This window comes from Dama dama, chromosome 21, assembly GCF_033118175.1.
Source record: "Dama dama isolate Ldn47 chromosome 21, ASM3311817v1, whole genome shotgun sequence".
Classification (NCBI taxonomy): domain Eukaryota; kingdom Metazoa; phylum Chordata; class Mammalia; order Artiodactyla; family Cervidae; genus Dama; species Dama dama.
In genome coordinates, this window is record NC_083701.1 from 61587154 (window position 1) to 61614136 (window position 26983).

Here is a 26983-nt window from a genome sequence, read left to right on the forward strand (position 1 = left end):
CTCACTCTCTTCCTTGTCCCACTGGCAGGAAAGCAAGGAACCTCTCAGCTCCTTTGTCCCCAGCCTCCACTTCTGATCAATCACCAAAGCCTATTGTTTCAATCCTTAAAATGCTTCTCCATTCTCATCACTTTTTCTTAATTTGGGCCTTGTTGTTTTGTGGCCTGATTATTTCAACACTTTCCCAAGCCTTGAGTTTCTCCCCCTTATAATCCACTTCCATGTTGTCTACAACATTTCTAAAGCCAAATGTGATCTTTTTCATTCCTCTCAGTCTCTCCAATTGCCCACAGGATAAAGTCCAAACCACTTATCGTGGCTTCCAAGGCCACAGGTGAGAATTTCTTGGGTATCCACCCAGTCCACGAGTCACAGGTCCCCTTTCTCTGGGAATTGTTCCTTCTCCCATCCAGGGTTGGGCTACCAGGCACCATATTCACAAAAATGTGACCTCAGCCTTTAGCAATAGCTGATTGAACTAGGGGCAGTCCCATGATGGGAGCTGTACCAACCAGAAACGTCACATCAAGAACTGGCACTGGGACCACAGAATTGTTTTCTCCAGGTGTCTGCATCTGTTCCGTGCAAACTCTAGTGTTGTGAACAGGATAGGTGTCACAGCGACTGGATTGACCAGAATTCCTGTCTGAAAAGAGAAAGAAGGAAACATTTCTGTCTGCAGAGAGAAGAGTTAAAAATTGAAGTGTGAACACTGCCTGGGCTCACCATGACCTGCATCCAAGTTTTAGTCCTTCTTGGCTCCGTGATGTGGTCTTGTCTTTGCGCTCTGAGAAATTTCCTATTTCTTAAGCAAATCCATCTTTTCAACCTCAGGCAGCTTCAGTGGGTTTTTACATAGCACCCATACATGCATGCTAAGTCACTTCAGTCGTGTCTGACTCTTTGCGACCCTGTGGACTATAGCCCACCAGGCTCCTCACAGGCAAGAATACTGGAGTGGGGTTGCCATGCCCTCCTCCAGGGATCTTCTCAACCCAGGGATCGAACCCTTGTCTCCTGTGGCTCCTACACTGGAGGTGGATGGATTCTTTACTGCTGAGCCACTAGGGAAGCTCGCATACCATCAAAGCCCAGGCTAATTTGATCCCTGCTTTTCTTCCTTACATTTCCTACTAACTCTTTCACCTTTCCTCTGTTCTTCCTGTGCCCTCATATTTCACGTCAGCCATGAAACCATCCTCACCATCTTCCTTACCGTCTCCTCCACTCTCATCATTCTAGGCCTTAGGTCACTCTGTTCTTTCTGCCTGGAATCCTCTTCCCTCCCTCGTGGTTCAGTGAGACACTAACCCTTTAGGACACTATTCATGTACCACTTCCCTTCTGAAGCTTTACATTAGTCCTTCCTTTGTGGCCTCAGAACTTCCCTTCTGTACTGTTGTAGAATTTACCCTCCTGATTCTGTTTGTTTTTGTGTCATCTCAATGGATACTGAAGAGGCATTTGACAAAATTCAACAACCTTTCATGATAAAAACTCTCAACAAACTAGGATTATGAGGAAATTGCCTAAAAATAATAAGGAAAATATAGCATTGCCGAAGAATTTATGCTTTTGAACTGTGGTGTTGGAGAAGACTCTTGAGAGTCCCTTGGACTGCAAGGAGATCCAACCAGTCCATCCTAAAGGAGATCAGTCCTGTGTGTTCATTGGAAGGACTGATGTTGAAGCTGAAACTCCAATACTTTGGCCACCTGATGCAAAGAGCTGACTCATTGGAAAAGACCCTGCTGTTGGGAAGATTGAAGGCAGGAGGAGAAGGGGACGACAGAGGATGAGATGGTTGGATGGCACCACTGAATCAATGGACATGAGTTTGGGTGAACTCTGGGAGTTGGTGATGGACAGGGAGGCCTGGCATGCTGCGGTTCATGGGGTCACAAAGAGTTGGACATGACTGAGCAACTGAACTGAACCGATAGAATCTGCATTTCTAACAAGTTACCAGGTGATGCTAATGCTGTTGGTCCAGGGACTACACTTTGGGAACCACTGATTCAGAGCCATGGTTCTCAACCTAGGTTGTGCATTAGAACTTTTTAAACACCCAATTCCTGAGTTGCACCCTGTGGAAATAAATGAAAAAGACCCAAAGCAAATAAAAAACTATTTATTCACAGTTTGCTCTAGCAAGAGAAACAGCCACCATCACCAGCATTTGGTAGACTCAGAGGCAGGCAAAAGAGTAAGAAAGCTTTAGGGTGGAAAAAAAGGGAAGGCTCCAGGGGTGCCCTGATTGTGGTTGCTGCATGGGGAAACTGAAGTGGGAAAACGAGAAGAAGGGTTTCCTATGTAGTTGGTTAGGGGTGCATATTTGACTTTTCTTCGTTCTTCCTAAATTGGAAGCAGGAGCCAAAATTAGGGAAGCTGGCAGATATAGATTAAGTACTGTGTGTTTGGGGCCAATTGCTAAAGAGGTTGTAGTTTGGTTTACTGGGCTGGTTGCTGCAGACGGTGGGTCAGAGTTCTATTGTCATATGTGGTTTGGCTATTGTCAGTTTGTATATTCAAGTCTCTCAATCCAGAACAAATAAGTCAGAGTTGGCAGATCCAGGGGTTTGGGCTTAAATATTTTAAAAATAAACTCTCCAAATGATTCCCACAAGAGCCAAGGTTAAGAACTGCATTTTGAGACAGACTGAGTTCTCTTCTGGGGGAGGTGGAGAGCCAGGAGGTACAAGGGAAGGGTTCTTCCTCTGCGCTCTTCCCCCAGGAACAAATGGCCTGGGTGCGGTGACCAGCTTTCCATCAAGCTGGTTAGCAATCAGCTATCAGCTTATACCTTGAGGTACCTTTAGAGGAGGGGTCCCTAACCCCAGTGCAGAAACTTACGGAAAATATGACAGTGGGCAGGAATTGTCCTTTGTTTTAGCATCTCTTATAGATTTTTATTGAAATTAGCATAAAAATCCAAATTCACCAGGACTACAAAGCATTAGTTGCTCAGTCATGTCCAACTCTTTGTGAGCCTATGGACTGTAGCCCACCAGGCTCCTCCATCCATGGAATTCTCCAGGCAAGAATACTGGAGTGGGTAGCCATTTCCTTCTCCAGTGGATCTTCTTGACCCAGGGATCAAACTGGGGTTTCCTCCCCCCATGCAGGCAGATTCTTTACCATCTGAACCACCAGGAAGCTATAGGACCTACAAAGTCCCTGCCAATTCTCTGGTCCAGCTTCTGTCCCTGTCTCTCCCAGTCTCCACACTCCCACTTTGCCATCCCCAGCTCAGCCTGGTCCTAAGGCAGGGCCTGTGGTCTTCTCCATCCACCGTGCTCTCTCCTCAGACCTTCCCATGATTTGCATTTATCATTCAGGATTTAGAAGAAACTCACATCTCGGGGAAGCCTTCCCAAGCCCCCTTGCTAGGGCACTTCTCTCCTCTTCCAATCCTTTTTTTGTCCTATTGGTCTATTTTATTTTCCTTATAGAACTTACCTATCTGAAATTAATCAGTTTATATATTTATTGCTCCTCTCCCCCAGCAGCAGTGTAAGCTTCCTGAAGGTAGAGACTTTTGTCTGTTAGCAAGACACAGCTGTATTCTTAGTGCTTGAAATATAATAGATGCTAATAATAAATCTTTATTGAGTGAATGAAGGGGGGTCAGGACTTTGCTCTCAATTGATCCCTCTGTCATTTACTAACTGTGACTTTGGGTCAGTCACTTCAGCCTCTCTGAACCTCAAATTTTTCATCTGTAAGTGGAAAAAATGATACCCTCCTAGATGATCTTCCAGTGCTGCTGTCATGGTCCAGTCATATTTTGTCAGATTTAGGTTAAATGTGGTCTTGCAATCATCACATCTGCATTTCAATAGGGCCTTCAACCAACATAATGGCTTAAATGTCCAAGAGCAAGTCTAGTGAAAGTGGGGATATTTTGAGGAGACTGGGCACTTCCAGGGTCCTCAAATTCTGCCACCTAAGCAACTATCATCTCTGACTATACCCAGAGCCAGCCAATGGGCTACCTTCCAACACAGTCTGTATCACTCATGATGGGGGTGTTGCAATTCTTGGGGTCTTCGGGTGAAATCTATATCAGTTGGTTCAAGGGTGGAGGTGGCAGTCAAGGAGGTGGTCCCCTCCCATCTCCTTTCAAGAGGACCTGCAGGAAGCAGAGGTAACTGACAACTTCCAGTTGTATGCCCTTTTCTCCGCCATGGCATTCACACCAAGACCATGCTTTCCTGGAAGCTACTTCCAGCTAATGTGTGAGCACAGTAGAGATTCTCGAGCTGGGCATTCCTGCCCAATGTGGGATCTCCCAATGGGCACCCTTTGGTTGGAGACTCTGCACTGTCCAGCTAAGACTTTCTCAAGCTGCACCACAGTCAGAAGTTAGTCCTCTCTGGGGCTCCTCCTTCCCACTCTCCTTGCACAGGTGTCAGACCTGCGATATGAACCGAAGCCTCCCCCTGCTTACTCCTGAGTCCTCCATTTTATTCTTTGCTGTATTTCCCTCAGTCTCTCTCTGGCACATCTAATCCCATTTTGGTATCTGTGTCTCAGAAGACTTGAACTAACATAGAAGAGTTGGAGACAACTCTCTTTTCTCCCCGTAGCCATAACCTCCTCATTTTGATCTATGCCCAGTAACAACTTGCTAGGTATAAAATTTTAATAAGCATCATCGATTAGGAAACACCCTGTCTCCTCCTCCTTTAATGGAGTCTGGAGCAAGCTTATCTGATGGAGAAGACATCGTTTTCCTAGCTCAGGGCTGAGTGAAGCAGCCCAAGGGCCCTGGTAGAGAAGAGTCATGGAAATCACAGGAATGCATACTTTGGGAAGTCCTCTCTTTTCTAGAATCCCCAGTGGACATGTGCTTCATTGCCCTCAAGTCCAGCTCATCCTATAAGGAAAGGAGAGCTGGGAAAAGAGCTTTGGAAATTAGGACAAACCTGCCAAGAAGAACTAATCAATGATAAGATGCAAAGGAAGTCAGGGAGGAGGAAGCAGCAATGCACTTAGGGAGATGTGCCTGGTGGACAAGATCCAGGAACAATTCCCGCTCATCATGTGAATGCATTCAGTAAGCCCCTAGTGCCGAAAGTACTGCTTGAGATCTTGTCCAGGGTAAATGAGAGGCAGGACCACAGGACTTCAGAGCAGGGGTGCTGAGGGAACATCTTCCAGCCCAGTGCATTTCAAACAAGTCCCCAGGTATTACCTCTGACATTTTCTGGAAGGGTACATGGGGATACCTAAGGATGAGTCTTGTCTTTTCACTGCAATCAAAACACTTGAACCACGAGGGTTCTGTCTCTCAAAACCAAGCCTGGAAACCATTAAGGTCATCTCACTCTTTCCTGTTATGTGCAGAATAATGGAAGCCCAGAGAGGCTGTATGATTGCTCAACGTCACACAGCCAATTAACAGTGACGGTGAGGATTAGAACTTGGGACCTTTGACCTTAGTTCTTCCTGCTCTCTTTCTGTTTCATAATGCCACTCCTCTGAGGAATTATAATTTATATGTCAACTTGGACATAGTCCATCAAACTGAATTGACACATTAAGCACATCGAGCAGATGTTCAGGCTGCATTGGGCAGATATGTCAATCTTCTGTTCAGAGAAGATCAGTCCAAAGGGATTTCCCTGCTTTTCCCTCAAGGTGTCATTTATACATGTGTTACTTGGATTTACTCATGGATATTTAAATCCATCATTTGACAAATGTTCTACTACAGAGGCAATGTAGAGAGGCAGCAACTGACAAGCCTGAGAGCTGAGCAAGTCTAGGGTTGAGCCCTGACTCCTACACCAGGACCTCAGAGAAGTTATGCCATCTTTTGGAGCCTCAGTTCTTCACCTGTAAACTGTTGAGGGCACTTACTCTCCAGGTTTCTTTGAAGATTAGAAATGATGTAAGTGAAGCACCTAGGGAGCCCTGGTCACTCAAACAGTAACGAATCTGCCTGCAATGCAGGAGACCTGGGTTTGATCCCTGGATGGGGAGAAACCCCTGGAGAAGGGAATGGCAACCCACTCCAGTATTCTTGCCTGGGAAATTCCGTGGACAGAGGAGCCTGGTGAGCTACAGTTCATGGGGTTGCCAAAATTTGGACACGATGGAGCAAATAATAAGTGAAGCACCTAGCCATGCCTGGCACATAGTAGATGCTCTGTAACTGGCGTAGAGTGTAATAGAAAGATTAGACACATGTCCTGAAGACCCGTGCAGAGTCCCAATGTTGTGGGGAAAACAAGGCTGGGGGAATGAAGGAACAATGAACTGCTCATTATCTCTGCTGATGGTAAGGGATTCAGAGGTGGGAGAAGTAGGAGAATACTTCCCAGAGATGATTTAGAGAAGGAACACGACTTGAAGCTTAAGGGTTGGGGAGGCAGAAGGTATTTGAGAAGAGCCTAATAACATGAGCAAAGCGCAGAGGAAGAAATCAGAGTCAGGGCCATGGAGCTCCTGGGAGTGGACTCGGCGAGCAGCAGCCGAATCACTGGAGGGCCAGGAGAAGCTCTGGAAACCCATGTCAGCAGGTAGATTCTTACTGCTCCAATAGGAAGGAGAATTCTGTGACGTTTCAGTCAGTGAGTTCTGGAAAGGGTTAACAGTTCCCAATGTGAATTCTGCTTTGGTTTAGGAGCTGAAGAAGGCATAAACCCTTGGTGTTCTCCTTTTCATGACTCTGAGCCCTTATCCCAGTTTTCCAGAGGTGAGGAAACTGAGAACCAAATGACCAAGTACCTTCCTCAAAGTCACCCAGCTGGGAAGTGGCAGAGCTGGAGCTGGAGCCCAGACCTTCTGCCTCTCCAGGTCCATGGCCCCCTCCAGCTTCACAATTCGTTGGTTTCTCTGTGGTGTCAAACACAGGACTGGGCAGCTAGATAAATACTTGGGGGGGCGGGAAGCGATAAACCTTGACTGCAAGTTCAAATAAATTGCAAGCCTTACAGCAGTGCTCTTCAACTCTTAAATGCACATTGGAATCATCCAGGGAACTTTAAAAAAGAGAAATGCTGACCCCCTAGGCTCTGAGGCACCACTCACAGCCAAACCTCAGGGGCGGGGCCTGGACATCAGCATGTTTTAAGACCCTCAGGTGCTTCTGGTGGGCAGCCAGGACCGTGAGTCATCGAGCTGCTCTGTTTAACACGCCTGGGCCAACCTACGCTGGCGTGTCTCAGCAGAGCTCTTGAATGACACGCCATCTGTGTGCTCCTCGGGCCCTTCTGTGCTCGCCTCATCCTCAGGCAAGGATCTCCCTCCCTCTCTGGTTCTCTGCCACGCTGCCTCTGGATTGGGTCTTCATACTTGCGGTGGTGACTAATTAATCTTCCCAGAACAATCAAAGAGGACCTCGTCGTGGGTGAGCCATCTGGAGATGCCTTGGGTTGACTTGGACTTCAGGGAGGCTGAGGGGAAGAAAATGGGAGATGATTCATCCGTGAGATGAAACACAAAAATTGCACTTATTCAAGGAAGGTTGTGGTGCTTGGAGTGGTAACTTTTCCTCCTGCTTGTCAGTGGTTCCAGATGGTCCATTTCCCCCTTCCACACCCCAGAGTCCACACTCATCACCGTATACAGGGACAGTGTGCAAGCCCTGCTCGTATCCCCTTGCCTGGGTCAGGGTGCTCACCCTTCAACTGCCACGCACGGTGGCTGCAGACGGCTCCCAGCTGCCACCTCTCTGAAGTGGTCTTGGCCGTTAGGTGCCCCCTGGCCCCATCCAGGAAACCATGCCCATAGCCCATGACTGCCCAACAGGGAGTACAGGATGCAAACCCTTTGCCTCAAATTGGGTGTGGTTTATGGTCCTCAAATCATGGCTCTCGTAGATGTGAGCCACAGCCTTGCATAGCATTTTCCCTTCTCTATTCCCAGCTTCCCCTAATCACTTACAAGACTCCCCTCAGGCCACTGCCTCCAAATGCCACAGACTCTGAGATCCATTCTCAGAATCCCTTCCAGGAAACTGTGCAGAGACAGGAAGTTCTCTAGGCGATGTGAAGAGCTGCAAAGACGTTTAAGTTGTAGTTGCTTAGTTGCTAACTTGTGTCCAGTTCCTTTGCCACCCCTGGACTGTAGCCCGCCAGGCTCCTCTGGTCCCTGGGATTCCCCAGGCAAGAACACTGGAGTGGGTTGCCATTCCCTTCTCCAGGGGATCTTCCTGACCCAGGGATTGAACCTGGTTCTCCTGCACTGCAGGCAGATTCTTTACCACTGAGCCACCTGGGAAGCCCAAAAGATGTTTAAAACCCAGTTCTTATTTATAAAATGCTTCTTGGTCCATTACAGAGGCAACACATTAATGTGCAAAAAGTTAAAGAAGTTAACAACAATGAAGCTACTTTGGGACATGTCACAAGGTACTAGACCATATTCAAACAAACTTTAGAGGTTGAATGGCTCAAAGGAGGGTGGCAGAGACCCATGAGAGGCATGCCGGAGGAGGAAATAGGATGAACAAAAATATTAAGGAAAACCAAGGTGCAGGAGGCCCCACTGCAGTGCAGGGTTCCCGAACCTTTGCGTGCAGCAGAATTGCCAGCAGGGACTGGGAAAACGTGGATTACCTGCCCCATGCAGTTTCTGATTCCATAGATGTATGTTAGGGTGCAAGAATTTGACCTTCTAACAATGCTGGTGCTGCTGGCCTGGGACCAAACTTTGCAAACCACTGCTATCATGAGATGGGCTTCCCGGGTGGTGCTAGTGGGAAAGAATCCTCCTACCAGTGCAGGAGATGTAGGAGATGCTGGTTCAATCCCTGGGTCAGGAAGATCCTCCTGGAGGAGGGCATGGAAACCCACTCCAGTGTTCGTGCCTTGAGAATCCCATGAACAGAAGACCCTAGCAGGCTACAGTCCATAGGGTTACAGAGTTGGATATGACTGAAGTGACTTTGCACAAATACACACGCTATCATGAGATAAAGTTTGAGATATCAAGAATTTTCTTTCTCCTATGCATTATTCCAGGGTCCCCCCTGCTACCACTCAGGTAGCAGATTTCAGGGGAGAGAGGGTAGAACCTTAAAAAACAGATTGTCAAGTTCCTGGTTTCTGACCTTTCAGGAGACTTTCCTAAATCACAGGCAGAGAAGCAAGGACCTTAAAAGCCGTGATTTTCTAATGCAAGAACCAGGGCTCAGAGAGAAAAGGGTCTTGTGGGTTTTAAAAACCTGGCTCTGAGTATCAAAAGCTAAAGTTGCCAAGACTGAGATCACAGAGTGTATACTATGAATCCAGGATCAGCAAACAGGGCCTGTCACCTGTTTTTGTGAATAAAGCTTTATTGGCACACAGTCACACCCTTTCATCCACATATTGAATAGGTGCTTTCCTGCTGCAGTGGCAGAGTTGAGTTATCACCACAGAGACAGAATGTTCCACAGAACCAACAATATTTAATAAATGAAAAAGTTTGCCAGCCTCTGCCATCAACACAGAGTAAGGAAAATGGGGGAAGAAGAGTTTGATGATGGGAGAGCAGTTTTCCCATCTCTGAGAAAGAAGATAAACCTGTTACTAGCTGAAGGGAAAGCAAGAAATCATTCTGGTTATGATGAATTTCTCTCTGAGCCCCCAAATGAGGTTACAAGCAAAGTTAAATTCAGTTATAGGAAAAAATCTTCCATTTTTGTATTTCTGAATGATCTATAAAATTCCTATCTGCATAGGAGTAACTTAGTAGGATCAGAATAGGAAGACAGGGAGAAAATGAGAGAAAGGTACATGTGGGTCAAACTATAGAGCGCCCCTACGCTTGGAGAATGAGGACTGGGTGTCCAGCTCTGGCACAGAGCGGGGTCGCTGGCTGTGAAGAGCTGTAGAACCACCATCGTTCCAAACTGTCCTCCCCCCACTCCTCCGAGGCCACACCTCATGCCTGGCAAGCTGCTTTCAGGCCCGTCACCTCAACCTGGCCTCACATCACCTCTAGGGGGCACTTCCTGTCCCATCTTAGAGCAGAGGCACTGGAAGCTCTGAAAGTCTCCGGAACTTGTCTTGGGATCAGAACCCAGGTTTCCAACTCCTTCTTCAGGGCTCCCCCAGTTCTGCCCAAGGAAGGGAGGGCTGGCCCATACCTCAGGAAGGCAACTGCCAGAACTTCTTCCTGAGCTGGGTACCTGGGTGTGAGAGAGCATAGGGCACACAAGGAGGCTGAGAAGGATGGTTCTGTTTATAACAAAGGGAATACAATCACTCATTCATCCACTCACTCATTCATCCACTCACTCATTCATTTTCTTGTTTCAGAGGGCCTGTCCCTCTTGACTTCTGAAGAGAACGCATTTTGACCTCTGACCTTTAAAAATAAATCCTGAAGACCTGTTGATCATCCTTCATGGTTGGCCAATCACACTGGTTTTATAAAGCAGCTTGGCAGCTGAAAAAAAAGGGGGTGGGGGTAGGCATAAGGCTGTATAGTCAGGTAACTTTAGGTTTACATTCCAGCCTTATCCATTTACCTGCCAAGTGACTAAGCATCTGTGCCTCAGTTACCCAGTCTGTAAGTCAGGTTAATAAGACCTGCCTTCAAGCCCGCAGGGTAACAGCATTATGTGAAAAGAGACAGGATTTTCTGCTGAGTGACCAGGTGTGAACTCCAGGTTGCTGGGCGCTGAGCTGACTGAGACGGGGGCTCCCCCTCCTCCAAGAGGAGGGCTGTGCTCACCCCCCTGAGGGGTTCCTGGCTGCTATCAGCATCAGTGTGCACCTCCAAGAAGCCTTTCTCTGCCGTCCAGACCACTCTCAGGATTGCAGAAGCCTACATTGTCATATGCTTACCTGGTGCTATTCTGTCCCCACCTAGAGTCCCTAAAAAAAAAAAAGGAAAGCACAGGGGCTGGGGTCCCTCTCCTGGAGTACAACCCGTGTACTGTTCAGCCAAGCTCAGACAGTGCCAAGCCAGGTGGGCCCCTTGGCCCCCCCCCCCCTTTTTTCCCAGCAACAAATAAAATATTTATTTAAAGCAATACATTTACAGCCCAAATAGTTCTACATTGTACATTTCAGGTTTAACCAACTTCATAAAAAAAAATACTTGAGAACAGTTGTATCCACAGATTTAGACTACTAAATTATTTCTTTGCCCATTCTTCTCTCTCTTTTCTTTCCTGAATAACCTCTTTCAGATATAGCTCAAGGTAGAATTTATCCTCCTCATGCTCTGTCCACTGCTCTTTAGGCAGGATCTGCTGCCTCACGCCCGGGTCCAGTGGTCTCTTAATGGGAAACACTCTGTCGTTACAAAGGTTCCCCGAAAGCCTTCTTATGGCTTCTTTTACACCGTCATTCTCATATATTGCATCATCTCGCATTAAGCCCAGTTTATTGAACCTGTGCTGCACCAGGGGTTGGGATGAATTCCAACATCCACATGGCATGGATTAAAGAACATGTTCTATAGGCGAAAGCGGAAATTTGTAGAGGCCAGTGTAGAACCAGAGAAGAGAAGGAATCTTCCCTGGTCCAGTGCAGAACCAGAGAAGAGTAATCTCCCTGCATTCTCCTTTCAGCCATAGAGAATTGTGCCCGGGGCTCAGACTCTGCTGACTGGCAGTTTGATCTGTGTTCCATGACCAGACCCTCCCCCTTGGGCCTCCCTTTGTCTAGGGTAATTTTAGGACAGCAGCTTTGCCGTGGAGACTATTTAGGCAGCTTGGACCAGTGGTCTGGATCAGGGGCAGTGGGAAACGGAACGGTTAGGCATGATGCAAAGAATGTTTCCTAGCCTGAGCAGCCACAGCAGCTCCAGGCTAGCCCCTCCCCTTCCTCCAGGCTAGCCCCACCCCTTCCTCCAGACTAGCCCCTCCCCTTCCTCCAGGCTAGCCCCGCCCCTTCCTCCAGGCTTGGGGAGCCTAGGAAGGGAAGGGGACTTTGCATCTGGTCACGCTGCACAAAAACCACCCACAGGACGTCTTGAACACTTGGGCCTGGACCCCAGCCTGTCTTCCCAAGTCAAGCTGACAACAATGCTTACAACCAAGCTTAGGGCTTCTGGAAACTCAACAATTCACAAAGCAGAGCTGGCTTTTAGCAGAATCATGAGATTCATTTGGGGATCAAATAGTATCTCCCTCCCTGGGAAGTGAATTGAATCAGAAATGCTCTATTTTGACTCAGTGACAGAGAGGCAAGTCTGGGTGAGACCAGATGACTAAAGGATGGCTCACAGAAGGGTTCTTATTTAATCCTATTCTTCCTACAGAGCAGAGGGTCCGTGCAGGCACTGGGCATTGATGCCACTGACAACCTTCCAGGAGAAGGGATGAATAATGCCAGCTGATGAGTCAGGCTGGCTGCAGGCACTGTGGTGAGCACCCACAAGTCCTGGGGCGAGTTGAGGTAAACTGTTGTATTCACTTTGGAATAAAATGACTAAACAGTAAGATCCAAGCCTTGTTTTGAAAGGAACAATTTGTTTAAAAATAAACTTTCCCCAGGAAACTAAAGAAAAGCAATTTTTTCACGTTTCCAGCAACACTTTCTACATAAAAACCTGTGTTCTCAGTGGAGGCTGGAGACACAGAATGGGCTGGGTGGGGAGGTGGTGGGGTCTCCTGCCTGGGAAGCCAGGAGTGTTAGGCTGAATTCTCACTGGCCTGAGATGATTTAAGTGTTGTTCTGCCTAAAAGCAAGTAACCGAACCACCAAAGAGAAAGCCTGTGTGGCAAATGACGGTGTCTTTAGCTGAGTATCTTGTTTGAGAAACCATTTATTAAGCACCAATATCCTCCTGATTAATCCTAGTAATAACTCCATGAGGTAGACATTAATATGATTGTCATTATTTTACAGGTTAAAAAAATTGTGGCAATGTCCTGCAAAAGGTGAATGGATCACCTATCACGTAGCCAGATGACTTAATATTAAAAAGAAATGAGCTATCAAGCCACAAAAAGACATGGAACTTAAATGCATTTTACTAAGTGAAAGCCAATCTGAAAAGACTACATACATGCTGCATGATTCCAACTATAGGACATTCTGGAAAAGGCAAAACTCTGGAGATGATAACAAGTCAGGGGTTATGGAAGAGTGAAGGATGAATAGGTAGAGCTAGTATACTCTTTCTGACGTTATACAAGTGAATATACATCATTATGCATTTGTCAAAACCCATAGAATGTACAACACAAAGAATAAATTCCAATGTGAACTATCGATTTTGGTTGATTGGAAAAACAAAACAAGCAAGGGAGGGATAAATTGGAAATCGGGGGTTAACAGGTATGCACTACTGTACATAAAATAAACAATAAGGACCTACTTGTAGCACAGGGAACTATTAATATCTTGTAATAACCTATAATGTGAAAGAATCTGAAAGAGAATATATAAATATAACTGAATCACTTCGCTGTATACCTGCTGCTGCTGCTAAGTCGCTTCAGTCGTGTCCGACTCTGTGCGACCACATAGACGGCAGCCCACCAGGCTCCACTGTCCCTGGGATTCTCCAGGCAAGAATACTGGAGTAGATTGCCATTTCCTTCTCCAGTCGCTGTATACCTGAAACACTGTAAATCAACTACAATAAAAAACAAAAACATACTGTACAACATCAGGAAATATAAAATATAATAATTATAAATGGAATGTAACCTTTAAAAGTTGGTTACAATCACTGTATTGTATGCCTGAAACTTATAAATATTATAATGCCAGCTACCCTTTAATAAAAAATAAATTAAAAACAGAACAAAACTGTGGTAGGTACTTACCCACCATTCATGTTCCCTGTGCCACGCCTCCACCATCCTTCATGCTGTGCCCAGCATGCAGTGCTCAATAACTGTTTGTCAGATGAACAACTGAATAAGTGCCTGCTAACAGACCCAAGTGTATTCAGTTAGCAGGTGGACATTTCTCTTATCACTGGGAATGAATCAAGATTACTTCAAATCAGTTGTGGCAACATGGCTTCCTTGTGCAGTGATTGGTCTAGGAGTGGGTGTACACCCAGTCTGGTCAATAAGACAGAGCAGAACTGATGTTTAATGGGAGCATGTCAGAATAGTGGTACTAGTTATTAAAATAGTGAAATACTTCTGTACCAGGTGGTAAATACTGTTCCCCTGATCTTCTCTTCCCTTGCATCTCTTCATCATCCAGCATCTACAAGGTTACTTCTGGCATTGAAGGGGCTTCCAAGACTTTGCTCCAGGGCTACATCCAGCATTTGATCTGTTCTGATTATCCAAGGAAAGTTTCTAAGGAAAATTTCCCCTTGAATAAAAAAGCAAAGGCTCATATCTTTTTGCTCATATCCTTTCTTTCTGCTGTATCACTGTTGTTGGCACCATGGCAGCCATCTTGTAACCATGAGGCAATAAGATAATGATAAGACAAACAAGGCCTGAGTTCTTAACGATGCTGGCAAGCCACACTGCATCAAACCTGGAGCTGTCCTCCCTCTAGATGTGTTATTATGTGAAACAAATATCTTTCATAGAAGGTTTAAGTTGTTCTGTTATTATTCTAAACAATACAGACTCAGGCTCAAAGGGTTAAGTAATAATCATGTTGACACTGAGTGCTAACTATGTGTCAAGTGCTATGCTAAGCTACTTGTGCCCATCATCTCCTTTGCTCTTCTCAGTAAATTTTGAGAGGTACTATTGTTATCCTCACTTTTCAGATAAGGAAACTAAGGCTTGGGAGATTTAAAAACTTCCTGGAGCTCGTTAAACCAGCAAACTAGAACTTGCACCCAGCTCTGGGCTGTACTAGAATACAAATTGTCTTTGTATTCATTTTGACTGCACACAAAGAAGACCTTGTGGGGAGATTGTTGGGGGCAGGAAGCATTCGCTTTGGGAGGGCCACTGGCCCTCAGATGGGTCCCTGGCATGTGGCAGCTCCATGGCCTAGTCCCATATCCCAAGTCTGGCCCCTGATGTGCAGGTTAAGAAATTCAATTGTCAGTTACCCCAGGCTGAGTGGGTACCAGTTACCTGCCACACAAAAAACACGAGTAAGTGGGTGAAAAGAAGAGCTATCAAGCAGATCAGGTGCAGGTGAGCACTCGCTGGCATCTTCTCTTCCTTGAGGCTTGAAGATGCAAGCACATGGAAAATTAGATTACAACCAGGAAGCTGCCTGCTAGACATGGGATCCGAGATGATAGAAAGCTAGTGATCCTCACTGCAGATGTTCCCAGGCTCTGCAGCCCCTGCAGACAGATGGGGAACTCGCTGTGTGGTCCAAGGCACCCACCTGCAGACACTTACATCATTGGGCTTGCTTGGATTTTGCACATTTTTCACTTGGATGTGTGAATGCCTTCAGGCAGCTTGCCCCTGGCTTCCCAGCTGAAACCAAGTCATTCTCCTTCAGGGTGATTCTGCCTGGTTTGTATGCAGCCATTACAATCTTGCTTCATCATTAAACTCCCTGGAGGCAATCTTGTTTCTGACTCCTCCTTAGTCCAATACTCTACCTTAGGTCTGTGTTTTGGTCCTACATTGGAGTTTCATTCAAAAAAGCACCCTCTGACTGTGATAGTAATTTAAAGAAATTCTGATCTTTACTTGGGTGGCTCAGGAACACTCAAGGGAATAATCCATAGCAATCCTGGGTTAGGATGATCCCCTGGAGGAGGGCATGGCAATCCACTCCAGTATTCTTGCCTGGAAAATCCCCATGGACAGAGGAGCCTGGCAAGCTACAGTCCATGGGGTTGCAGAAGAGTCGGATATGATTTAGTGACTAAACAACAATAACAAATGTGTCTCTGAGTTCCTCTGTTCCCTGGCTCTCATGGTCCCACACTTGCTCCAGAGTCTCCAGCAACTGCAACAAGACTCAAGCACAGGTGGCTTTTTTCTTCTTTTTCTGCTTCTTACTTTGCAGCTCTTTGTTCTATAAATTGACTCAGCCACTCTGCTAAGACCTTTGCTCTCTTCTTCCAGCTTGTCCTCTCTCTCCTGCTTCTGCATCACAAAAGCTACCCCGTTAGGGGATGGGCAGGAATAGGTGTTAATAGGTTTGCATCCATCGAAATCTCCCCCAGCAGACACCAACCTGGACACTGACGACAAGATGGTGCCCATGGCAGGGTTCTGGCCTCCTCGGAGCTTCCAAGTTCTTGAAAGATACAGGTCGAGGCAACCTAGCCCAACTTGAGGGAGCTCTGATGGACAGGCGGGTGTGTGTATAGAGACAGAGGTTGGGTGCATACTGAGGACCGTGTGGACCTACTGCATGGAAAATTATTGGCTGTATTGCTGCACCATCATTGGGAATTATGGCTGAGAATGTGGAGTCAGTGGAGAGAAAACCTCAAAGAGGAAAAGGGGCTATGTCTTGCCTTAAGAGAAGTTGAAGTGCTTTAGTGGAAGGAAAGCGGCCTTGCCCTGGTCAGAGAGAGATAGGCAAGATTATGCATCCTCCTTCCTGTCACACCAACAAAGGAAAGGGATCAGGGCAACAGAGAGGCCACCGCTACTGGCCACAAGGACAAACTGGAGAAGTTAGTTACCTGTGCCTCTCTGTCCTGTGGGGGTGGAATAAAGGAATGGAGAGATGTGGGCGCAGCCTGGAGGAAGGGTAGGTGCAAGCTCCCAGGGGCTGACCTGTGCAGTGATGCCCCAGGATTTGTTCTGCTTCATCCATTCTCACCTCCCAGCCTCCCAAGGTTTTTTCTATTGCAAATAATGTGGCTATAAACATCCTTGGACTTTAGCCTAGGTGCTTTAGCTTCTATGGGGTAGATTCGCAGGAATGAAATTGCTGAGTCAAAGCTTTGATTCTTTTTTTTTTAAATTGTAATGGATGTTGTCAGATTGCTTTCCTAAATGCCTATAACTATTTGCCATTCCACAAACAATGCAAGAGAGTTCCTTTTTCTCTGCATGGTTCAGTCACTCAGTTGTGTCCGACTCTTGCCACCCCATGGACTGTATGTAGCCCACCAGCCTCCTCTGTCCGTGGGATTCTCCAGGGAAGAATACTGGAGTAGGTTGTCATTTCCTTCTCCAGTGGATCTTCCTGACCCAGGAATTGAACCCGGTCTCCTGCATTTTAGGGAGATTCTTTACTGACTGAGCTACGAGGGAAGCCCAATTTCTCTGCATCACTGCCATCAAAGGTGTTCCAGCTATTTTCATTTTTTCCAGTGTGGTGGATATAAAATTACTTTAATCTGCATATCCCTGGTGAGTTTTGGGCATCTTTTCAGATGTTTGTTGCTACTGAGATCTGCTTTCTCTGAGTTGTTAATTTTTCTTTCTTTTCTTTCCTTTATTTCTTTTCTCTTATTTTTTGGTACGTTCTTTTCAATTGTATATTACTTGTATATTATAAATACATATGTATGTTATACATTAAATATTTCTTATTACAAATGTAATATTTATTATAAGTTTGTATATGCTATATATATGTATATTTGCATAAGTACAAATAAATATTAATATTATAAATATTTCACTCTGAAGATCTATGCCCTTCAGCTTGAGAAAATTATTTTCTGCTATTTGATGATTTTCCACTCTTATTTTCCATGTTCACTGTTTCTGGAACTCATGAATCAGCTTGAAGTCCTGCGGGCAGGCAGTTGGGAAAGGAAGATGGGGGTGAAGTGGGAAGAGCAGGGACAAGGTGGAACCACAAGCACGAGTTGAGCCCCACGGTGAGGACAGAGTGGCACCAGTGCCTGTTGTTGTCACCTTGACCCTTTGCTGTGACTTTGGGTGTCTGCCAAACACACACCTGGCCCCCAGGAGCCAGAGAGGCTAAAAGTGGAGCAGGAGCTGCTCATCAGATGAAAGTGAAAGTGAAGTCGCTTAGTCGTGTCCAACTCATTGCGCTCCTTGGACTGTAGCCCACCAGGCTCCTCTGTCCATGGGATTATCCAAGCAAGAATACTGGAGTGGGTTGCCATTTCCTTCTCCAGGGTATCTTTTTGACCCAGGGATCGAACCCAGGTCTCCCACATTGCAGGCAGATGCTTTAACCTCTGAGCCACCAGGGAAGCCCACTCATCAGATAAGCGCACAGATAACTCAAGCTACAAATTGGTGGCCACTTCACTTCCACCCTCCAAATCACTCCAATCTCTCTTGTGGCCAACCCCAACCAAATATACAGGGAAGGGAATTCTGGGAAATGTAGTTCAGTCGAGCCAAGTGGGTTAGTCACAAAGCCACCACAGCTTTCTTTGAAATCTTACTTAACACTCATATACCACACTATAACTATATGCCAACTACTGTGCTAAACATTGTGTGTATATTAACTCATTTACTTTTTATAATGCTCCTAACAAGTGGCTATTGTTATAAATATTCCCATTTTGCAGAGGGAGAAACTGAAAATAGAAAGGCTAAGTAAGCTGCCTAAGGCACACAGCAGGTAAGTGGGAGAGCTGGGCTATAAACCCAGAAAGTCTGACTCCAGGGTTTGCACACTATGCCACAGCACAAAGGCAGCATTGTGCCCTGGCCAAGTAGATATTTAAAGGTGAAAATTGGTGAGCTGTAGAGCTTTATATGGGGAGTTATTTGATTGGTTGTGTTTTTATTTTGGACTCTCCCACAAATTTGTTGAATTTTGTGTGTATTTACGCTAAGGAATGTATGTTCCAGTAAACAGAGGGTCAAGATGAAATAGACTGCTCAAAAAAATCTGCATTTTGTCCTCTCTCGATTCCTGTGCCCTCACCTCTCGAGTGCAGGCAATGCCAGCAGAAGGATGAGGTGGGCTCTCAGGGGGCCACCTCAAGGCCCCTCCTGTCTCTCTGCAGACTCCAGGTTCCCAGGACTGAGATCGCCCCAGAGGTGCCTCTGCATCCTGAGCCTCTCTCTGTGAAGTAGAAAGGTGAGCTAACAGAGCCCACTTTGCCCCGGGTGCTATTCCCCTGGCATGGAGGAGAAAGCACAGGGTGCCTCTATGTTTAGGCATAGCCTGGTCTTCAACAAGGAACCTGAATCCCGCACAGAATGGCAAGCTACCTCCCCATGCCTTTTGCCTGGTGACTCAGCAGTAAAAAGTCCTCCTGAAATGCAGGAGAGGAGGGTTTGATCACTGGGTTGGAAGATCCCCTGGAGGAGGAAATCGCAACCCACTCCAGTATTCTTGTCTGGGAAATCTCAAGGACAGAAGAGCATGGCGGGCTACAGTCCATGGGGTCGCAGGAATCGGACACAACTTAGCGACTAAACCACCACCACCACCAAGTAGGTCATTAGAAGGGGTGGGGGTAGCAACCTTGGTTTCCGACATTTTATAACGGTGGCCTCCTGCTCTGAAGCTCCTCACCCATGTGTACATAACCCTGGTGTCCCCAGGGGTGAAGGTTGAGTGTGGGGTCACCTGGCGCCCTCAGCCCCGCTCAGGAGCCAGGGACCAGACCTCTCTCCGGGAACAAAACCTTCACTCCCGGGTCCTACCTGGGGCTGCTGTGGGCAGTGCAGGAGGTCACAGAGAACCTCCGGCCTGGCTTCCCCGCGCTGATACCCAAGCCTGAATTCAGGGGTGGATGCTGGAATGGATGTTGGGACTGGATGACTGGACCCTTGTCTGCTCAGTAGCTGCCCCGCCCCCTCCCCTGAGCCCCCACAGGGGGTGTGAGAAGGCAGATTAGTGTGTGACGCAGTGATCCTCAAACTTGAGTACACAGCAGGATCCCCTGGAGGGTTTAGGCCACTGCCCCGCCCCCAGAGCGTCCGAGGCTTGCGACTGTGCATTTCTTACAAGTTCCCAGTCGCTGCAGCTACCTCTGCCAGGAGGATTCCGCTTGGAGAACCACTTCTGTGGAACACAACATTGTCCTCTGAGGCATGACGCCCTTCCAATTCGCACTGCTAAACCGCTGCTGCCAACCCAGCCCGGGGTTAGCGGGGGTGGGACGGGGGATCAGCCTGGAGGCCGGCCTTCCCTGCCCACTGGCTCCCAGCACGGAGTTGCACTGCATCAGCAAAAGCTGCCAGGGAGGCCCTGGCCCTCAGTTGAGCCAATCGCCTACACAAAGCGTCCTCTGTGGTGCAGACTTGCTGACAAGCACCACCCTGTGTTTTGGGGATGAACCAAATCTTCATGACATTAGACCAGTGGATTCCTGGCTCTGAAAACTGACACGAAAAGTCCCCCTGCTCTGCCAGCCCGCTCACCCGGGGCCGCCTCTGCAGGCCGGAAATGGAGTCTGGCCGGCCGGAAGTCTAAGAGTTACTTCCGGTGCCCCTGACACCGCCACCCCAGTCCAGCTGAGGTGAGAATACTGTACTTCACAGTCCCTTCGGCCTCTGCCACTTTGGCCTTAAAGGGCCTGTGGCCGGACCCAGTGCTCAGAACCAGAGTCAGGGGCCGGGCTGGCAGCTGGGAGCCGCTCAGACCCGTCAAGGATGTCAGCTTTGCAGACAATCATGGAAGCGCAGGGCAGCCCCACTTGACTTAAGTGTCCCTCTCAGAGCTTCCGTGGACGCCTAATTGTTTCTTCCACTTTGGCTTTCAGAGTCTCAAGTCTCCTGACCTCTCTTCATTTTCCCATCACAATGAACTTCAGGTGAAGGGCGAGGTATTCGTGCCTACAAAGATCTACTAACGACCTTCTTGGTGTTTAAACGCAGACTGTCTGGTCCACGTGTCTTAACCTGCGCCCTGAACCCAAATACGGACAACGAGGTGAGTAGGTCAGCAGGTGCTGATATGTTGTTCATCTATCACGAGCCCCCAAGTGGAACTGGAGGGTTGGGAAAGATGGTTCCTGCTTCTGCAGGCAACACTTGCCTGACTAGAAACACTTCAACCGCCCTTGGTCTCAGACTCCAAAGAAAAAACAGAACATTCCTCAGTGGGGTTCTTTCTGTTGAGTGTTTTTGCATGGTGCCCAATCAGCAGACATTTGCAGTCGGTAGAATAAATAACAGAGTTGTGCTGGCTATCAGAAGTCATTTATTTCACTAACTTTCAAGGGAATTTAAGAAGTTCAGAAAACTGCATGTATGTGAGTAAATTCTAAACTCAAGCACAAAGAGGAGCAGTACTTTTATTAATATAAAATTTGTTTCTCTCTGCTACTGCTAATAAATATTAAATAAATGTTTGTTAAAAATGGATTTGAAGGGGATGCAAAATTATAACTTGTCACAGATCTCAGTATGACTCTGTGTAGGTATTACTGAATTAAGTCCTATGGCCCCTGCTCAGGCCCTAGGCTGACCAAGGCTCTCTGCCTTAGGTTTAAGTAGGCTAATAACCAAGATTGAGGCAGTACAAGCTTTATTCGGTGGCCAAAGAAAGGAGAAGCAGGAACTAAGTTTATAGCTCAACTTCTTGCCCATCTGGAAAAAGATAAAGGGAGGAGGAATGAGGCTAGTGATGGGAAGGCAGGTGCATTAGTCTACTGGGAAAGCGACGAGGCATCTTCCCTTGTCGCTTCCCTCGTCCCTCGTCGCAGGCAGTGGATGTCCTCTTTTTATCCCTTTTGGTCTTTACTGTCAGTCCTGGTCACTAATAGGTGTGCCATTTGTTTACTAATGAAGTGAAATGAATGAAGCGTATAATGAGACTCAGCATCTTTTGAAGGTCAGATTCCTGCCATCTTGGTCCTGGCTGGTTCCATTTGGTTTCTTTCTTTCTTTCTTTTTTTTTTTTTTGGCCACACCATGTAGCACGCAGGATCTTAGTTTCCCAACCAGGTATCAGGGGACCCTGTGCATCCCCTGTTTTGGAAGTACAGCGTCTTAACCACTGGACTGCTAAGAAAGTCTCCATCTGATTATTGTTTGTTTGTAGCTTTCTTTCTAATATCTGGACCCTTTGACTTAAGATTTATGTTAATTCCTGCTAAAGGTGGGGTTGCAGGTTTTGAGCAAAGATCTAGAGCAGCTCTGGTAGCATAAAGTCTATGAAATGTAAGCTTGTCCAGTTTTCCCAGTGAGTATTCATAGCTTTTGTTGTATCACTAAAAGCATCACGAACAATATCACCAGCTGGAGAAGGACAGGAACCAATGGCTTAGATAAAGCTCACAAGCCACTCCCGACTACTCTCCCCAACCCCTCCTTCCCTCTGCCCGGATGTCTCCAATCCTGGCTTCCCCCTGTCGACCTGATGAGGCACTAGTTTGGAGTCACACGTTTCACGAATCACCACCCAACTGTGGGTTAAAGTGAGCTGAAGGGCTTTTATAAACCGAATGAAATAATATGTATAGAAATACTTTACAAAATTATCCAAAAGTAAGGAGTTGAAGAAAAGGTAGGGAGTTGCCAGTATTGTGTTAGTGCAATGACCAATTCCCCATCTCCTGACCACCTATCCACGAGTGTTTACTTAATGCTGTAAGTGCTGAAGGGTACTGATGACCGCAGCTAAGGTGTGCTGGTAGCTTCCTGTTCCACTTATTCCCCACACTAATCCTATGGGGCAAGCAGTGTTATTATCACCACTTTACAGATGAAGAAACCAAGGCCTAAGACAGTTTAGGTAACCTGCCCGAGTTACTGGAGGATATTTGAACTGAAGGCATTCTTGCTTTGGCCCTTAGCTAGTAACCTCCTCTGAGCAGCTGCTGTTTACCAGGAGCTGTGCTAACCATGCTATGAGTATTAACCTCCGGAGTCTTTACAGTAAACCTATGAAATGAGTGCTATTAGTATTTCCATTTTACAGAAGCCCAAGCTGAGCTAGAGATTGCCTGTCTTTGGCCACAAGGTCCAAAACTAAAAATACCAGAGCTGACATTACTCCAATCTTACTCCAGAGTTCACACTCTTAACCCTCACACTGAAATTCTAGGCTTTAAAAAGCTGCTTAAACCAGCCTGCAAATAACTATGGGGTGGGGAATGGGTGGGGAGGTGCATTCTTTAAAGGCTATTTCTGTTTTTGGAGGATTTGAGCTATTAAGATTCAAAATCTCAGGAGTAAAGAATAATTTCATCAGTCTTCTCCCACCTCCATGATCCCACTCTGTATACCTACTGTGTAGAAGCACTGGGTGCAGGGTGTAGGGGCTGCAAAGTTGAAGAAGAGTGGTTCTCACTGGCTGGGGGTACTTGTCTAGTCTGACAGATGCGACCATGTAAACACCACAGAAAGCAGACTGATGAGATGGCCTGACAAAGTACTAGGGAATTTGGGGAGCATTCTGGGGCTTTTGCTGACCCTTGGGTTCCCTGGTTGGGGGCTGGAGTGGGTGGGTGGGGGCTTAGCTGTGACAGGTGTCAGGGTTTTAAGAGGTGCCTACAGGCAGAGGAGACACACAGGGCTGAGATGCTACTCAGCCCACTAGCTCCTCTGCTGGTTCCAAACTGTAGGAAAAAGGAGGATTTGGCCTCGTCATCCATCTGGTCACATGCCTCAGCTGCTCTTTATTTCTGCTGCCCAATTTCTCTGTCTATGCCCAACACAGAGACACATTTCAGGGTTGTGGGGTTCTGTGTGGTCACACAGAAACAGACCCATCTCTCAACACTTCTGGCCTTGTGTTGGGGACATGGAGCCCTTGAGGCCCCCCCGCCCCGCCCCTGCCTGTTTCCTAACTGATGATTAACTGTAGCTGACAACCTTGCATTACATAAGAGGATTATGAAACTCTGTAACAGAGAGGTAGGTGATCCATGTGTATAAATAGACAAAAGCCTCATGACTGTGCTACTTTAAGACTCAGAGACATCTAGTGGCAGAAAATTGTATCTGCAGCCCTAGCAAATCTCCAAATAAGTGACTTGAAAAAGTTCTAATTTGTACCGAAACTAGGAAACTTTAGGTTAAATTACTTTGAAAGAGAAGAAATGTACTGGTTTTCCACTTGTTAGGAGTACAGTATTGTCTTTTTTTAAAAAAAAAAATTGAAATATAGTTGATTTGCAGTGTTTCAGGTGTACATCAAAGTGATTCAGATTATATTCAGATACTTTTCCATTAGGGTTATTACAAAATAATGAGTAGAGTTCCCTGTGCTATACAACAGGTCCTTATTATTTATTTTATATATAGTAGTGTTGGCATGCTAAGTCGCTTCAGTCATGTCTGACTCTGTGCAACCGTATGGACTATAGCCCGCCAGGCTCCTCATTCTTTGGGATTCTCCAGGCAAGAATACTGCAGTGGGTTGCCATGCCCTCCTCCAGGGGATCTTCCTGACCCAGGGATCGAACCTGCCTCTCTTATGTCTCCTGCATTGACAGGCAGGTTCTTTGCCACAAGCACCACCTGGGTCGCCCCACATGTATTCCTTAATCCCAAATTCCTAATTTATCCCTCCCCACCCTTTCCCTTTTGATAACTGTAAGTTTGTTTTCTATGTCTGTGAATCTGTTTCTGTTTTGTAAACAAGTTCATTTGTATCATATTTTTAGGTTCCACATGGGATATCGCACTTATTTTCACACCCTTTCCAGCTTTTATTATCTGTAGGCTTTTTGATGATGGCCATCCTGACTGGTGTGAGGTGATACTCACTGCAGTTTTCATTTGAATTTCTCTGATAGTTAGTAGTGTTGAGCATCTTTCTTATGGTATTGTCTTTAACAAAAAGTACCATAAGTCTGGGGCTTCCCAGGTGGCACTAGTGGTAAAGAATCCACCTGCCAATGTAGGAGACACAAGAGACGTGGGTTCCATCCCTGGGTCAAGAAGATCCCCTGGAGAAGGAGATGGCAAACCACTCCAGTACTCTTGCCTGGATAATTCCATGGACAGAGGAGCCTGGAAGTCTACAGTCCATGGGGTCGCAAAGAGTCGGACATGAGTGAGCGACTGAGCACATATGCCATACGTCTACTTTAAGCCTGTTCTTCCCAAAGTTTTAAATGCACACAATTGAATGGTGTGTGAAAGAGAAAATCAGAATATAAGAAATGACTCTATTAACCACCTCTATATACTCACCTGTCATGATACTGAACTTTTTTTTAATGTGATTAGGTTTTGCACCAACTTCATAATTATCACTATCAAATTGGCCTTATAGGTGAACATACACAGATTGAGTGACTACTAAATGAAATATTTAGGAGAATATATGATGAGAAAGCTTCCCCACAGTCAGACTAGAAAATATGTTTCCCCGACTGGGGAGAAACAGAAGAGCTGCAGGGGGAACAATTTAAGGATGGGACCGGTGGGTCATAGAGACCGAGGCCCTGTAGCCTGAACCACAGGCTGGGACCCAGGAAGATGGTAAGCTACACCGTGGAAGGACAGAGTGAGAGCAGCGGTGGGACATGTGCCATGTGTCCCTGTCTGAGCCCTAAGGGACCGGCTAGATCTAGAGAAGCAGTGGCTATGATGTGATGGTGGGACTTGGGCAGCCTCCCGGTTTCTGATACCCCAGAATATCAGAGGAATAGCAGAACAATACCTGCATGCCTGTGGGCAGCATAGAAAGAGGAGAAGAAAACACTGAAGTTCTTGAATTGTTCATTGAGGACAGAAGAGCAATGGGGTGTCCAAGTGGTAACATCCAATGTCATCCCACTTGCCAATGCCTCGACACCAGGAGAGTGCCCATCGAAGGCACAAAACCAGGGAAGAGTACGTGGAGGAGTAAGTCCTGAACCGAGTGAAGTGTTGCCACTCCATTGAAATGGAGATGCAAAATAAAAATTAAATGGAGCTATAGAAAATGATGAAAGTATTATTTCTTTAGTACCTGTATTTGTGGCCTGAGATATATGCTACCTATCTGCTACATACTCACAGAACAAAGTGGGACTTTTTGATAAGACTATATACAAGATGTTTTGAAGAAAATTACCCCTCTTCATATTATACACACATACACACAACACACACACACAACTTGTGTATTAGGATTCTAGCTGGAAAAAGACAGCACATCCAAAATGGGTAATTTGCAAAGTCATGGGTAGAATTCCCAGAAAGTAACAAGACATCATGCAGTACCCTGGGGTAAGGAAAGCAGGAAAGTTTACCTCCACTAGACAGAGGAGGGGGCCCAAGGGGTTTGCTGTACATGGACAGAGCCTCCAGACAGGAGCTGGGGACTTTGCTAGAAGGATGCAGCCTGCGACATAGGGGAGGAGCGTGGGAAATAAGTGCTGTTCTCAAGGCTCAACTCCATAGTCTCTCTTAGTGCACTTCCATTGGAAATCCCAATCGGAAGCCAAGAGGCAAGGAAATCATCCATGGCATACACCTGGGTCAGCCTCCTCACACAGAGAAGAAGGAAAAGAGGAGTTAGTGGGCAAGTGGAAGATATACAGCCCTGATAGCTTTGTTCAAACTTCATCACCTTAAATATCTACTTCTATCTCACTCTACCACCTCCCTCTCATTGCCTCAGCTCCTGCCACCCATGCATATTCCAGCCACTTCTTCATTTTCAAAAACAGAAATTAAATGGATGGCTCAGTTGGTAAAGAATCCGCCTGCAATGCAGGAGACCCAGGTTCAATCCCTGGGTGGGGGAGATCCCTTGGAGGAAGAAATGGCAGCCCATTCCAGTATTCTTGCCTGGAAAAATCCCATGGACAGAGGAGCCTGGTGGCTACCATCCATGGGGTCACACAAAGAGTTGGACATGACTTAGTGACTAAACCACCATAGAAAATGATGAAAGTATTATTTCTTTAGTACCTGTATTTGTGATCTGAAATGTATGCTACATGTCTGCTATATACTCATTGTAGCCTTTGTTATTCAAGGTACAACCAGATTTTTTTCTGATTATAAAGGTAAGATGAAGATGTCCTTGGTGATCCAGTGGCTAAGACTCCATGCCCCCAAAGCAGGGGCCTAGGTTCGATTCCTAGTGGGGGAGCTAGAACCCACATGCTGCAACTAAGACCCAGTGGAGCCAAATAAAATAAATATTTTAAAAAATTAATATGTATTCATTAAAAAATATATATATATATAAAGGAGTAAAGAAAGTAAAACTCATCTTAATTCCACTACACAGAGATGACCACTGTCAAGGCTTTGATCTATATCCCCTTATATACCTTTTCTATGCATATCCGGATATATATTTAAGAAATGACTCTTACCAACAAAAGATATTTTACAGCA

The 26983-nt window shown here is 46.3% G+C and overlaps 1 protein-coding gene across 1 annotated transcript; it reads right to left on the minus strand.

Annotated features, from left to right (window-relative positions):
- Positions 1 to 11077: 11077 nt before the first annotated feature.
- On the minus strand, positions 11078 to 11317 carry LOC133042354 (cytochrome b-c1 complex subunit 7-like). The gene has a single exon (XM_061122861.1). It carries the CDS (start codon positions 11315 to 11317, stop codon positions 11078 to 11080), a length of 240 nt encoding a protein of 79 aa, XP_060978844.1.
- Between the last annotated feature and the right edge of the window lie 15666 nt (positions 11318 to 26983).